Here is a 16,376-nt window from a genome sequence, read left to right as displayed (position 1 = left end):
CCTAACACCTTGTTTCCTTTTCTCAATACTAGGCAGAGATCTAGTGTCATTGTATCCTTTCCCTTATGAAGGAAATAAAACTGGAAAGGAGATACACCGATTCTCCTTTCTGACTTCAGGTCATCTGATGCAGCTCATCTGTAGAAATCATTATATTATGGAATCGGCTGATGAGAAACTTAAACATGAACAATCATTCCTAATCTAGAGTTTATCAAGATTTTCTGACAGGCATAATTACAACCATTAAGCTACATCTACACAGTTTAAAAAGTGGCTGTCTGGCCTGGGGTTTTCTGTATGTCTTAGTAAGAAATGTTTATCTGTCTTACTGGGAGACCCTGTAAGTACAAGACATTTTTATGATATCAAACTAAACTGACATTCAACTTGATCATTAAGTAGGGATGAAATTTCCAAACTAAATCACAGTTAAAAATCTCTACAGCACTGTCTTCATTGGGAGGCACTGTGCTTCATTTCTTCCATCTTCCTCCCATCTTTGTTTGTCAGTGAAGCCTTAATACTGATTAAACCTAAGCATTCAGTATGCATGCATTCATGTTGAGAGTAATCTCATTTTTATGAAACACCTAGTGTGGGTAGTGTCTGACAGCCCAATTTGCTGCTTCTGCTGTGGTTCCCTCTTGGTGCTTCCTACTGGTATTTTCTATTTGCATGTTTAGGGAGAGGTTGCTAATTGCCTGGGAGGTGATTAGTGGACATAAAGGAAACACCTTCTCTGTAGTCCTGCATAAAGGTATAAATGCTGCAGGGAGAAAATAGAAGGAAGAGATTTCTTCCTTTCCCATGTGCAGTGGACCTAGATTTCCTGCAGCTATCACATTTATAAACTACAAAATCAGTACAATAAATCTTTAAATGTTGACCATATAAAGAGGTTTGGAAACCGTTTGTTTGTTAAAAGCTGTTTTGTTTCCCCCCCCCCACTCAGAAATTGGATAAGAAGCTCAGAGAGAATCTAAGAGATGCCAGAAACAGTCTTTTTACAGGTGACACACTTGGAGCTGGCCAGTTCAGGTATGGTGTTAGTAATAACTATGTATTTTTATTTTTCATATTTCAGTTGTCTGAAATATCTCATTAGGATAAGTCACCACTGTACTGAAAACTGTATTTACAAGAATTTGGTTCAAATTCTATATTATAAGAATTTATGTACTCTTAAGGGAGTTTTCCAATCTCTTAGGATAACCGGTTTGAAAACTTTTACAGCTAATAAGTGTGCAGTCCTACAACAGTCATGCAAAAATTATTTAACGAACCAGGTAATTTTGTTCACCCTGTAAACCCGGCAAGAACCATGCTCCTGCAGATACACTCAGTTTACAGGACCACGATATGCAGTTGTCTGAACGTATCTTCACAACGTTAGTCCATTAAAAAGAAAGAAATACCCGTGTTCTCACTGGTGAGCACTGTTACCAGTTGTAGTTAGGTCAAAAGCAAGTGTTTGTCAGCTGATCCCTATATCTGCCAGAGAAGGACTGCTTAAGGACTACCACTTGGATAATTAGATAATTAAGGACTTTTAAGTCATGACCATTTGAATCCTTTGAGGGGAAAGAGAGGTGAGAAAAGACTTTGTGGATGCTTGCATGCATCTGATGCCTTCTCAGTAGCCTCTGGTGTATACCATTACCCCCAGATAGTTGGAATACTCCACAGGCTGCCTTAGGAAACTATTACAGGAGTTCACACTGTACATGGAAGAGGTGAGGAGACGTATTGGAAAGACTGTAGCTGAAGGAAACAGTTATGATCTCCTGACTGGATATAAAATAGTCATATTTTTATCTCAAATTAAGAGCGTAACTTGGATAAAAGACACAAAAAACATAAAAGGTGGCAAAATGGAATGAGATTGAAAGGTATTAAGAGAGAGAATAGCTGTGAAATACCAGTTCCCTCATTTTCATGGGAACTGAACTGCAACCGTTGTTTTTCCTTCAGGAGGTGGCTTGTTCTCCTGACAGTATAGCATCGTTACCCTCAGAAAATAAAAATGCAGGGAAAAGGAAACATGGGAACCTGTAACCAGTTAAATGGCTTCAGATCTTTAGTTTTGTTTTCAGAATCAGGTGACTAAGGCTCTTGAGATTTTATATATATATATATATGTGAAAATACTTACTGTAAGGAAATCCAGAGCATGGAATTAACATCCTTTTACTCTGTTCAAATACACTGTAATTTAGCCATCACATTTACTGTAGGGTTAATGTGCTTGAGGGAAATGGTTGCAGTAATGTTCTGTCAATTCACAGCCTTCCTATCTTCACTGTAAATTTTTCCTGTAGCTATAACCCAAGACATTTAGGCATGTCTGCATTCTTTTTCTGCAAAATTGACTATTGATGGAATTACCACAGTGCATCTCAGAAGTTCTTAATTTTTCTTTATGGACTTCATATACAAGCAAAGAGAAAAATGAAATTAAAAACCCTTGAAAGAGAGATTTTATATTTGAGGTTCATAATGGGGATTAAGGTGGGATATTACCCACTCAGACAGTTGTTTGGAACTCAAATGTGCATCCACACAAGGAGGTATTAGTTAATATCTAGAAGACTAGTTACTGTTTAGTGTTTTGACTTCTGCTCAATATTTATGCATTGGTAATTTCACTTAGTACAAAATAAAATAATCTTTTTATCATTACTAAGACAACGATTCATGGAATTTCTGGCAGTGATCAGCCCCAGATGCTTTGGGGAAGGCTGGAAGAACTCTGCAGTAGGCAGTTTGGCTTTTAACTTAAAATATGGTGTAGAAGGTGGCTGATATCACTCAGGATGTTACTGGGGTGTTCTAAACATGTTTAAAGAAATACTAATACAGTGTCATCTTTTCAGCTTCCAAAGGCCCCTATTAGTCCTTGTTGACAGAAACATAGATTTAGCAACTCCTCTACATCATACTTGGACATACCAAGCTTTAGTGCATGATGTTCTGGTAAGAATAAAGCTGATTTTGTTACCAAAACTATTTTTTCACTCAGTTTGTTATTAAACTTGATGCCAGATTCTCTCTTAATCCAAAGTCTGTTTTGTCTGTTTTATTTGGAAATTGTTTAGTAAAAAACAACTTGGAAGACTTTCTCTAGAAGGTTTATTTAGCAATAACTTCTAAAATGGTTAAAAAGTTGAAATCTTGATATTAGCAAAAGATAGGTAATTCAGCAGTCCTAGTTTTTTCTTCAGTAATTCATGATCTTTTGTGTTATGTAAACTCCAAACTCGATTAAGCACAATTCAGTTTTGAAAAACAGATTATTTTAATGAGTTTTTAATCCAATTTTAGTATGTTTGAATTTCTAAAAATACTTATTTCTGGGTTTCTCCACAAGGTGGCGTAGGTGTTCAGTATAGAGAGAGAGAGTGGTATATGACCCTACTGTGAGGAATCTAAAATCGATTTTTTAAATTTTTTTTTTCAGATAGCTTTAAACCACTTTTATTTCCTCAAGTTTACTTTATAAAACCAGTAGTAGATATGTACTTGAATGAAACTAAATACTATTTACCTAAGATTTATGCATTTCATATATAGTTACAGAGCAAATAATGAAAGATAATATGAGTAAGAATAATTACTATCTGGAGGCTTTTTTATACTGTAGAGTTAGTCAAGCAAATCATTTCAATATCTAGCTTTGAGAAATATTTTGGTTTTATTGTTGAGACTGTTAGAGGAGTATGTAAAACATGCACATGCACACATGTGTGTGTATACAAAGTTGACCGTGAACTGTATAGTCATACCGTGTTGTCCAGAAACTTGGCATTGCTACAGTGAAAATATTTTAACACTAATGGGATGGTTTAGGACACTTCATTACTTTTATGTAATTTGTTCCTTATGAGAAGTCCCTTCTCTTAAGTTTAAAGGGTGCTTTTGACAAGTAAGCAATTTTTGGCCTAGTTTCTTTAGGAAAGGCATATATGAAAACAACACAGCTTGCATTGTGTTTTCTCCAATAACTGTCCAACTGGCTAGAGACTTGCAAATGGAAGTACTGAATTTCTACAGGTTTCTTTTGAAAATCACTGAAAGAGTAGGGGATGGGAACCTAAATTAGAATTTTTACAGGTGTAAATGCTATTGCACAAGGTCTACACTTATTTCAGTTTGTTACCTGCTAACCATTTAATCCGCAAATGCTCATTTACTAGAAAGTAAATCTATGCAAAGCTCCATGTACTTGCTTCCTACTTAGCTGCCAGGTAGAGAAGGTAGTGTCTGGTGGCCTCAGGCATGTGTTGGGGTAGGACTTTGGTGCATCAAGATGCAGAGGGATCAAAGATGTAGTGGAAGCTGAGGGCAACTAGTGGTACAAATATGTAGGGGTATTAGAATAACACTAGAAGAATGATTTGAGGATCATTGGATATTTATCTGTACTGCATCAGGCTTCAGTAGTTTCTCTGGAACTACTTGTTAAATGTTGCATGTTGACTGAGTTGATAGGATTATGAATTTGTCTAGTGAAATTGCAACCAAGTGGCCTGTGATTCCATGTCAAGGGCAAAAGTTTAATTTCTAAAACAGTCAAGTTATTCACCTTAAAGGCAAGCATGCCAGGTTCTTCACGTACTGAGCATAATATTTCATGAAATAACCACAGTAGCCTTTTAAAAGGCCATAAACTGTAACTCTGAATGTGTTACCAAGTTGATGATTATGTAAACTGTACTTTCAAATCAATTGTTTTTCATTTAAGCTGTCAGTTACAGTAGTCCAGGAATTCTGTGGGGTGCTGAACTAAATGCTAACCCAGCCACAAAGTTGTGTGCTGCATCCATTTGGATTATAATCATGGTCTTTCTACACATAAACAGGCTTTTGTGAGGAGATTCCCATTTCTGAATAAAAAACCTTTCAGGAGTAGATACAGAAAAATGGGAGGCATGGATGGAAAGCCTTATAAAGACAAAATGGGAAGGTGAAAGGAGGAACACTAATCAATAAGGATCATTTTGGTAAAACTCCCTGTCAATGCCAGAACTGACATGGAAACTCAGGTCACTGGTGAGTTAAATTGAGGGAAAACATAGATCTCCATTAAAAATTACAGCTGAATTTGCAATCAAATGATTTTGTTTTCAGTTTTTATTGTACATATGTACTTGAAAAATTTTTGCTGAAACACTAAACATGTCTTGTAAGATGAAGTTTGTGCTCATTGACTGCATGTGCTTCCTTTGAGTAGCTACTTGGTTTTGTTTCTGTTCTGGCATGGATCATTTATAGTAATTCATTTTAAATGTGAACTCTGCCAAGGGATAACTAGAAACGTTAAAAAAATTTTGTTTGACTATTCACTTACAGTGATCTAGTTCTGTATATTTTAATGAACATAATAAAGTGGAGTTTTATTTCTGGAAAAAAAAACTATTCTAAAAAATTCGTGGCAGATTCTGTATAGTTGAAGATATGACTATCATTATTTGCCAAGCAGAGAGCACCTTTGAAATTTTAAATGTTCTTAAAGAGGCTTAGAACAAAGTCAGCAAGTGGAGTACTTGTTAATCTTTGTTGAAAGCCGGAGGGAATATGTGTGCTGCAGAAAATACAGAGCTGTTCTTGGCAAAAGTAATGAGCGAAACAGCCAGAAGACATATAGGGAGCAGTGTGGTGACATATTACGTGACCATAACTGTGTCATCTAGCAAAAAGCTGTAGTTTCTAGGTTCATGCATCTGTGGAGGAAGAAAACCTATATGGAGAAATAGCAGCCTTGTTGCAAACTGTTGCTGTATCATGCACTCACTATTTTACTAGTGTTTGAAAAAATAGTGTAAGAGCTGTGAAGGTGTAGCTAAATAGTCCTCACAGTGCATATTCCTGTTGCTGATGTCATGAGCTTCTTTGCAGCTTTGATACATGTGCTGTAGTTGTGGAAGTGAAATTCAGCCTTAGAAGCACTTTTTGTCTGCAACACAGACACTTCTGTTACTTTAAAGTTTTGGTCACTTGTTAAACCTCAGTTATTCCTAAAGAATTTATTTTTTGTACAGAAAACAGTGTTCAGAGTTCAGTGTCAGAAGATTGCTTGCCTGTGAGACAATCAGGTGTCTTTGCTTAATATCTGTTGCTTTTTTTGGTATTTTTTCAGTAAGTGTGAGTAATTTTGGAGTTCTTATATTGCTGCTGTTGTTATCTAGTTAGTTAGTAAATCTTTTCCTGCCCTCCTATGAAATTCTGATAAATACCTGTGTTAATATTTTTTAGAAAATATTCTGGAAGATAATTGGTTGACTATAAAAGACTGATTAAATAGTTAAAAACTGTCAAATATTTACATGATTCCTCTTTTTTTAGGATTTCCATTTGAATAGAGTTAACTTGGAAGAATCACCAGGAATGGAAAGTTCTCCAGCAGGTGCTAGACCTAAGAAAAAAAATAAGAAGTCCTATGATTTAACTGCCTCTGATAAATTCTGGCAAAAGCATAAGGGCAGGTAAGCTGTATAGGTACAGAGTTTATATTAATTTAGTCAATATAAATTCTAAGTATTCTTCATATTATGGTAGTTCTATTTTTAAGCTTCTTCGAAAATATTTTTGAAGTTGTTTTTTTTTTTTAAGGAATGATCCTTCTCAATATTCGTTGTCCATGTTAATTGTATATTAGCTTTTTGTTACAGAGCACAAAATTGTTCTTATCAAAATTATATAAAAATATCGAAAGCAGTGAATATATCTTAGAAAGTTTAAATAAACCTACAGTAAGATGTCATTATTTTCACTGATTTGATACTCCTGCATGATTTGTATGTTGATATTTCTGAAAATGTTTTCATGATCTTCTTGATCATGCAAGCTGTCCGGTTCTAGTGTTTCTATTTGTTGATTTAACTGAGCCTAATGCAGAGTATTGTGTTAGTCCTTTTCCAGAGGTAGCTGAGTCTGTTCAGCAAGAACTGGAATCCTACAGAGCCCAAGAAGATGAAGTCAAAAGACTTAAAAGTATCATGGTAAGTTTTATCACCTATATGTGCTTTATGTAAAACATAATAGGACTTGTAGAGATGCTTAGCGTACTCTGTCACCCCCCACACAAAAATTATCAGCATATGCTGGTTTTTAGGCATTATAGAAGTACCCTATTTCATGAGAAGGTTCAATTTCTTGTGTTTATTGGCATTACATTTATATAACTTCCATAATAACTGTAAAGCACTATCCAGGCATTAATGTCATTATGAGAAAATAGGTTCTAAATGCACTGACTTTATTTGCATGTGTGATCTTTGTATTTATTATGACTGTTTTTATTCTTCTTTCCAAACGCTTCACCAAAACCCAGGGTATAGAAGGTGAGGATGAAGGAGCAATAAGTATGCTTTCTGATAATACAGCTAAGCTAACATCAGCTGTCAGGTAAGTAATCAATAATGCATTATTGTTTAATTGGGAACCATTTCTAATTCTTTCTGTCATTTCTCTTTTAATATCCTTTGAAATAAATAGTTTTAAAGTAGGCTATTCAGCTCAATAGTAGAGTTTAAATGGTTCATAATTCTGGTAGAGTTTAATGCAATGTCCTAGACAAGTACTTGCACTTGTAACTTCCACAGCATGTGTCCGTTAGCCTTCTGTACATGACTTTGGAGTGTTTCCTCAGCAAACCTGAATAATCTGGGTGCATCATAGATTTGCTTACATGCTTCCACCAGAAGAACCCAACTACCTACCTCTGCATTCCTTCCTTAAAAAAATTGTTAGTGAAATCCACTTCCTGAGGCATCTGCTTGCTTTGTACAGTGTGTAATTAATTACATTTTGATTAATGTAGTTACTGTAACATCTGTTGGCAAGGTTATAGTCATCAAGAACTCTGCATGGGAAATTTACGCTCCTGCTTTTGAGACCTAGCCACCATGGATGAAACTGCAAGTCTGAGATTTAGATTTGTTCCTCATTATAAATCTGTTTTTCATTCCACTGATGCCTTGGAGAAGTGAGTTGTTCAGTTTGCTGCTTTTCACTAAGACCCCAATCAGAAGAAAGAATGAACAATAATTATGCGGAGGATAGATGGGGTGATATGGCCAGTGTCTTGTGAAATCTAGCATGTGTCTGCATTAGTTAGTTGTCTCTATGAGTTTCAGAAGTTGTTTTGTATGCTGTGCCCTGGTTAGAATTTAACTGGAATTAGAAAGGATGTGTGATGGATGAGACAGTTTCAAAAAAGTGAGCAGATGTTTCCAAGCTCCCCCTACAAAGTTTTAAAGTTCTGTAGATATTCTCAAGATGCTGGTTTTCAGGTTAAGGCAGCAAGGTATGAAAGTGACAAGCATCAAAAGCTTTAAACTGATAGCCAAAAAAATAAAATCATATGACTAAAGCTTCATCAGGAAATTCTACTGTTCAGTTAGCCTCTGTATGACTGTTTTCTTTAATCTGGCATTATTAAGGAAGATCTTGTCCCCCTTCAGAATAGTGTATAACACAGTAAACTCTTGCAACATTTCAGCTCTAAGCTTTGGAATTATGCTGAGAAGTCCAAATACTGTTAAGATCTTCCATTTAGAAGATCTGGATTTGGAAGAATTAAACTAGGCTTTGCTGTTTTGTTGTCCATCATCTGCTAGCAGGATTAAGATACCCTTCAGAGTTGTTTTAGACTTTACAATTTCTAGAAAACTTTGGGATATCTATTAGCAATTAAAAACCAGAGGTTCTAACATAGAGGATCTCCTGTCTTTTTTTCCATTCTTTTTTTTAAATGCAGTCTTTTACAAAGTCAGTACTAATCACCTTCTAGCTATAAGGTCATTAATGGCCAATCATCATAGGTAACATTGATTTTATAATTGCTTAAAGGAGGAAAGAAAGTATGGTTACCTAACTGCATGGTTCTTCAGGCCATGTAGTCAATGTCATTAAGTGCCTTCTCATCTGCTTATTATTAAACTGAGTAAGACACTGACTGTTTGGAGTGCTTTTGAAAGTGAAAGTGTATAGACCCTGAGCAGTCTTCTATACATGTGATGCCCAAGTGCCAGCAATGAAAATCATGTAGATCACAACACCTTAAGTAAAAAATTTTCTACGAAGTAAACTTAACCATTCAGTTTCCCATTTTACAAAAGAAAAGATTTCCATCATGAATCCTGCATAGAGAATTGTGTTCTATGCAGAAGCACCTGTGACAAATTCCAGGACATCCAGATGTTCTGTTTTTATTTGACAGATATTATTATTTAATATTATTTTATATTATTTGACAGATACTATTATTTAGCAGATATTGACACTTTAATATGTATCAGACATTAACTAAATGTTGCTTATATAAACCATAATTCTAGTAGATTATTTGTTTAGGTAAGCAGAGCATATATCTGTTGTTGATCACAAGCTTTTAATAGGAATATGAAATTACCCACATTATGTGTATTTTTTGCTAGTCAAGGTAAAAACCTATTTTATTACATGTGGATAACGTCCTTCTGTTATGAGAATCATTACATCTATACTTAATAATTTTTTAGTTCCAGTCCTATTGTATTCTATAATCTTAGATTTTAATAATCTTTAAAGGTCTCTTCCAACCCAAACTGTTCTATGATTCTGTAAATTTTTTTGTACTGACTGTATACAATACACAATTCAACTAACTGCAACTCAGCAGGTTAGTTTGTATTTAATCTCTTCAGCTCTCTTCCAGAACTTCTGGAAAAGAAGAGGCTCATTGATCTTCATACAAATGTTGCAACAGCCGTTTTGGAGCATATAAAGGTATGATTGCTCTCCAACTTCAGTTTTCTATCAGTAGTGCTCCTTACCTGGAGAAATATATTTGAGCACGTGAAGTAAGATAAGAAAGTGAGCCTTCTCAGTTGTGCTACCTTTTACAGAAAATGCTGTGACTTCAGTCTAAGCAATTTTCTGTTCTGTGTGTGTTTATTGGAAGGGTACTGTTTACCATTCAGCAACGAAAATGATACCCAGAGGTGTGGCAATAATGATGCAAGTTACTAAACTGGTCTTTTCGGCAGGGTCTGTGTTAGATGTCTTGTGCATAATTCAAGCACTTCAGAAGGATGCTTGTGCCCTTTTCAGTTTAAGTCTGCTGCTCTTGTATCAGAGAACTTGCAAACAGTTTCAGTATCAAGTAAAGACCGTGGTTACTACTAGGATAACTTGGAAGATGGATCTGCTTTCACAGTATGAGAACAGAAATTATAGATGAGACTTTCAGAAACACTGAAATTCTGTTTTTAACAGTGATTCAAGCACCAAGTCTCACTGAAAATCAGTAGTTAGAAAATTTTACCCCATGCTATTTATTACTCCTGGAAGGCAATGTGTTTTGAAGCTAACTTTAACATTTGTAAAGTGCGTAAGATCTGTCCTCAGTTATTACTGCTACTGAATTTTTTTAAACTAAGTATTATAAACGAACAAAGGATTCATTCTGAATTTTAATGAATAAATGGGTTTTACATATGTATAAAATTGGGGCAGAGATATAAGTGTGTCCGTTTGGCTCATTACTGTAGGGGCTAGTTTATGGGCTTTTGCAGGATTAGGCATGTCAATTTTCGTATCTGGCAATTTAAAAGTAGTGCACTAATACCATTGAAAAAAATAGAAGTTGACGATGTCAATATTTTATTTGATGCCTTGTCTGTAAATTCACTTTTCTGAGAAAGATACTGAGACAGTAATGGCAAGCCTACAGCAGTAGTAGTTTATATATTATTTGTTGGACGGATGCCAGGTTTCAGAGCAGGATGTGGAATGGCAATAACATCAGTTTTGATTGCCAGTGTCCTCTTGGCAACGGACTGGAGTCAGATGCACTTGTTCGTTCTCCATTAGGTGATAGTGACACAGTCTTCTCTTACTTCGAGGTGGAAGGGATTACCTTAGGGTCCCTCTGCTATAGCACTCTACTAGCCCTTAGGCTCTTTCCTCTGACAGACAGCCTGCTATTAGAGAGTTCCCAGGGGAGGGGTGATCCATTTCTCCATAAATGATTCTTAATTCTGGTATTGTGCAGTGCTCAGGCTCCTTACCTTCTTATTGTACAGCTGTCAAAGAAGGTTGTGAGACAAATGGGCATGGAGTTTCTTCAATATATCAATGATATGTGCATCTGTATCATCTTTTCTTTTAATTTAGAACAAATAACTTCCTTCATCTCCAGATATTTAGGAAAATATCTTAAACTCAAACTAATGGAGAAGCACATACTTTTCTCTTGGAATTTACCCACATTAAAACCATTTCACTGAATGAATGTAGAGTTTCTTCCAACTGCTTTGTCCTGTACATTTCCCCCCTTCTTTTCACTCTCCAGTGTTACAAAAAGTATCTATCTGGAGCTGTGGAATTTTAACATGCAGGATGATATGATACCTAATGGATTTCTCAAAAATACCCTGAAAAAGGCCAATATCTCAGCCAGTACTTTTTAAAGGCATTCTGATGGCACCATGAGGATGTGGTTAATAGGTTTTTTTATACAGTTAAATAATTAAACCAGATTAGGGTAAAAGAGAATTTTTTTGGCATGTGCCTAGTCATGAGGAGCTAGTGAGACACCATGCTTTTCTTCAGGTTACTGTATTTTCACTTTTAAAATAATCTGGAGGCACATTTGTACTTTAAAATAGACTGTTTGCATTGTCAATTATGGGGTTTTTTGTTACATGAAGTATTAGAGCATTTTTCTTCACTACATATATGAGAATCAGTGCAAGGAATGCTACGACACCTGCTTTAGATATACTAAGTGAATTTAATTTTTCTTGTGGTCATATTTTAGTGTTCAGTTTACAGCTGCTTTCTACATTCTCTTGGATTGTTTTCTAAGACACAGCAAGAGGAAACCAGAAATTAATCACATACTCAGGGGTCCTGGCAGTTTTCTGGCATATCTAAGTGTTTAGTGAAATAGTGGAAAGAATGCATCACTTTTTTCACTAAGTGAACCATCAAGTATTTATTGTCAGTGCTTAGAACAAATGCATGCTTGTTTTGCATTGATTGTTTTTCTCTGAAGAAGCTGGTGACTGAAGGACTGTACCCCACAAATAACAGATTTAGGACTAGAATTCTATGTATCTTTCTAACTGCTTTAGAGCTTCAAGTAATGCTTATCTTTGCATGTCATTCTAATATGAATACTAGGATTACTGAAGAATGTTAAATCATGGCATATGAAAAGGTGTACACATACACTTTCCTAAAATGATTAATTGGAGAGGGGGATAGATTAGATAACATCTTGCTAGAATTCTATACAGGAATTTAAGTGGCAGACTTACGTGAATTATTATCTGTCTTAGATTACTTACACTTGTTTGGTTTAAGGTTTTATTTTTTAATTCCTACATAGTTTTTTTTATCATGTATCTCCCATTTTGCTTGATCTCAAGGCCTGATACTTTGATTGACTCCATTATTGGGATTTCCAATAGTCTTTCAAATTATCAAATTCGTGTTTTGTAAAGGAATTCCACTGTTTTAACTACTCTGTTTTAAATGAGGTTACATTTTTGTCTTACTGTGTGAACAGAAGTGGTATGTGTTTGTGAAATGTGTGTGTCACAGTGGTCCAGGCTGTTTTTCTGTAGTTGAGAACTGATAATTGAGTGACTTTCCAGTAAACAACAGTTTTTTCCGAGTTCAGTTACAGTGACCTTTCCGGCATCATTCTGTGCAGTTCAGTTGAAGGGAACTGGCTGTAGCTGCCACTTTCAGCCTTGTCCCAGAGTTTCTCTTCCTCTTGATAGGAGCACACTATAATTACCTGACCAACCTCACTCATTCTGGGGGCTGTTATTTCTGGTTGCTTTCTGTCAGTATCTTTGAGAAATTCCTCCCAGTAAATTCTTAGAAAATTTCTTTTCTCTTCTGCATGTTCTCTCTCTCTCTAAAAGGAAGAGCCTTTGTACTGTAAAGACAATAGGAGAGTCTCCAACAAGTCCTTACAAAAATGACCCTCTAAGAGATTTCAACAGGTCCTGCTTCCACTTCTCTGCTTAAAAAAGAAGGAATTTTGTGTTCATCTTGAAGTACAGTGCTCAGGGAGAGACTCCCATGCACTTCAGTAATTTTCCCTAAAATTTCCTAAAATTTTCCCAAATTTCCCAAATTTGTTTTGGCTTACAAACAGCCTGTTTCTAAAGATACTAAGTTGAAGGCTTTCACAAATATATTTAAAAAAAAAAAAAAAAAGACAAACAAGCTGAAGTGTAGCACTTTAACTGCAATACAGGTCCTGTCCCTGAATTGGCAGCTAGAAAGGTCTCCTGAATGAGGTTGTAGAACAAGATATCATACTAGGAAATCAAGAGCAGGAGGCAGAAAGGGAATAACTGTAAATGAATCTTGATTTTATTATTGTTTTTATTATTATTTTTCTTCACTTTGCTTGCCAGTTTAGCACCCATAAGAACCTCTTCTTTGCTGTCTTCTTTTATGAATCTACAGGATTGTATAGCTCCTATTCCCCAGCTTTTCCTCTTGGCTTGTCTGTGAGTTTGCAATTGAATGAGGAAAATTGTACTTACTTAAATTAAATGGGACATCTGCTTCTTATCAGCACTTCTTAGACAAGCTGGCTCTTCGGCAAGTAACTGTCTCATTGATGTGACATATCTGGGAAATCTGTGAAAAGGTAACTAGTAGTGTTTAAGGGTATTCAGTAATCTGTATTAAAATTTATGAGATGTCCATCTAATTCCTAGTGAACTAGTATTAGAAAAATATTGCCCCAGTTAACATCTTTGCTAGTGGCCTTCATTAGTTATCGAGTGAAGAAGCAGCTGAATAGACTCACCATATTGATCCATCTCTTTAGTTCGTGCTCTTGTTGCATCAAAAAGAGTCTCAAAAATTTTACATTGCTGCTTACCTTTGATGTCTGTATTGTGGATAGAAATAAAGGACCTGGAGTTTTAGGGTTTTCAGTTTGGGTTTCTTTTTTTTCCCAAAGAGTGTCAAGTTCACACTTGAAAAGTAATTGTCCAAAATTTTTTAAGAGGGTGAGTATGTACATGTACCATTAATGTTTCAGTTTAGGCTCAAAGTATAGCAAGTATGTGCAACCAGTGAGCTTTCTTTGCTGCGGTTAGTCTGTTTTGCTCAGCAGTCTTAGTCAAAGAGTCATAAAGTTGCACGTGGTTGAGAAGAATTTTATCTAGTTTGTGCTCCAAATAAGTTAACAACTGTAAATCTGTTCTTACTATTGAAAGTATCTCATGTTTGAATTACATAATTTTATTTAAAAATTGATCTGTAGACAAATATAATGAATTAATGAATCTTTGTTTTTATGTTGTACATTTTTACATGCCATCTGAATAAATTTGTCTTAAACAGATCACCAGCTAAGATAATATGGGCATTGCCAAATTCAACAATAATATATTTATCTTAATAGGATTAAGTTTCCACATTTCAAGACAATCCTTTGTTTGTTGGATGCCTTTTGTCTGGGAAAAATATTTTAAACTTAAAAACATTGAATTTAGCTCCATGTAAGGAGATACAAATGTAGTTAAAATACAAAAAGCAAGCAAATGTAATGGAAAAACTAGAAAAATTGTAGTAGTTTCTTTGCAATAGTTTTATCTCTCTAGAGAGAATTAAGGAAACTATAATACAGATAGTCTCCAAGTTGCTGTAGAATTGAAGTCACAGAACATGTCTGACGTGCTGGATACCATATTGCATCTGAAGTAAGGACTTGGAAAAAGGCTGGTAGTTCAGTTCTATTCAGACTGTAAACTAGTGTAACATCACCACTGATAATCCCTTTAACTTTGGCTAAATACAAGATTAATCCAAGGTTTTACAGTAGCTTAACTACCAAAATTTGCCTGTGACTACTCTTCTGACATGAGCTCAAGGTAAATATAGCTTGAAAGAAGCTCTAGCCCTTTGGGGGTTTTTTTGGTCACTTCATACACCTTATACGTAGTTGTAGTTGCTATGACGAACAGCAGAAGACATCCTTCTGCCCCTGAAAGTAGCAAGTGGTCATTTTTTGAGCACTCTTTGTGGTAGTTTACTTTCTAAGCTGTAATTGCAATCTTCCACAAAGGCTTTAAGTTAAGTTGCTGTTCTGCAAGCAACTGCTCCTCTCAATGAGTTCAGTAGATGGTGAATGAGAAATGCAAGTGTTATATAGCTAACTGCATCATAAGCTGATTGCCAAAGGCTTTCAATATTAAACTATTCTTGTGACGTACCTCTTTTATTTTTTATTCTCATCTCCAACTCTTCTTTTGATGAATTTACAATACTCAAAAGGTGAAATACCCTAGTAACCTTAGGCTAGAGAAGTACCTTTTTTTTTCCCTTTTTTGGGGGTGGTGGTGAAATAACTGGTTTTTAAAATTCCATTTCCTTATTTGTGATCTCAGGAATAATTTTAGTAGAATTCAAAAACATGTGAAAACCAGACTTAGGAAGTTTTTATGTTGCTGTTGTTACAACCACCACTGCGCTGGGTTAGAAGGTGCCATACCACTTTTGCATGCCTTGGCATTGTCAGGCAAAATTTCCTGAATCTCTTAACCCAAGAAAAGCCCCAGTGGCTCTTGCCTCACTCTGGCAATATCATTTCAGTTTCCCAATGGGTATGATGTGGAGCTGAAACACTTCCAAGGCAACAAGATGGAGATCCACTCTGCCAGCCTCCTCTTTGAGCCAATACATAGCTGAATGTGTCCAAACACCAGGATTTAGTTAGTTACCAGATATTAAGGTTTTGTAAGCTGAGTAGTTGTAACATTTGTTGTGATGCTACATTTTAATGTTCAAATGCTCATAATGATCTGTGATGTAACAGAAGTTTTTTAAGTAAGTTTTGGAATGCATTTGTCTGTCTTTAGATTGTAAGTTCATTATATGATGGTTGGGAAGTGCAAAGCTTGGGTATTGATGCAGATGTATTGCAATGCAGACATTAGTTGCATGACCATGTGATGTCTTCCATAAAGTTTGTGCCTCATTAATTTTGTGCAGTCCCTGTGCCATCCTCCCCAAAAAATGGGTTTTCACAATTTCATCTACATGTGTCATTGTATAATGAGAGACTTCTTTTCCAGTGTTAGCAAGATAATCTAATTATGAAGTCTTCTCCATCTTTGGTGTGAATGAATTTATCTGCATTGAGTAATTGCCTTGTTGACTGAGAGACTTGAGGTTTAGCATAAATTTGGCTTAATATTCACTTGACCATGATGGCAAAACCATAGTTGAAAACAAAAGCTCCTCTTCTGGTTTAATATATGCATGTCAGACATCCCTTACTTAACTTGCATTTTCACTTTTAATATGAGAATTACATAACCATCAGTTTTCTGAGAGTTAATAAAAGCATA

General features: G+C 35.5%; 1 protein-coding gene across 1 annotated transcript in view; it reads left to right on the top strand.

Moving 5' to 3' along the window:
* SCFD1 (sec1 family domain containing 1) overlaps positions 1-16,376 on the top strand; it is a 53,517-nt gene that overhangs the window by 14,294 nt on the left and 22,847 nt on the right. Inside the window, exons 9-14 of the mRNA XM_075030348.1 lie at positions 956-1,041; positions 2,877-2,976; positions 6,346-6,485; positions 6,911-7,001; positions 7,334-7,407; positions 9,690-9,771. Coding sequence (XP_074886449.1) covers positions 956-1,041; positions 2,877-2,976; positions 6,346-6,485; positions 6,911-7,001; positions 7,334-7,407; positions 9,690-9,771 — 573 coding nt within the window. The remainder of the gene's footprint in view (positions 1-955; positions 1,042-2,876; positions 2,977-6,345; positions 6,486-6,910; positions 7,002-7,333; positions 7,408-9,689; positions 9,772-16,376) is intronic.

Source organism: Buteo buteo, chromosome 6, assembly GCF_964188355.1.
Source record: "Buteo buteo chromosome 6, bButBut1.hap1.1, whole genome shotgun sequence".
NCBI classification, from domain to species: Eukaryota; Metazoa; Chordata; class Aves; order Accipitriformes; family Accipitridae; genus Buteo; species Buteo buteo.
Note: the sequence above shows the minus strand (reverse complement) of the source record. Positions and strands in the feature narration are given on the sequence as shown.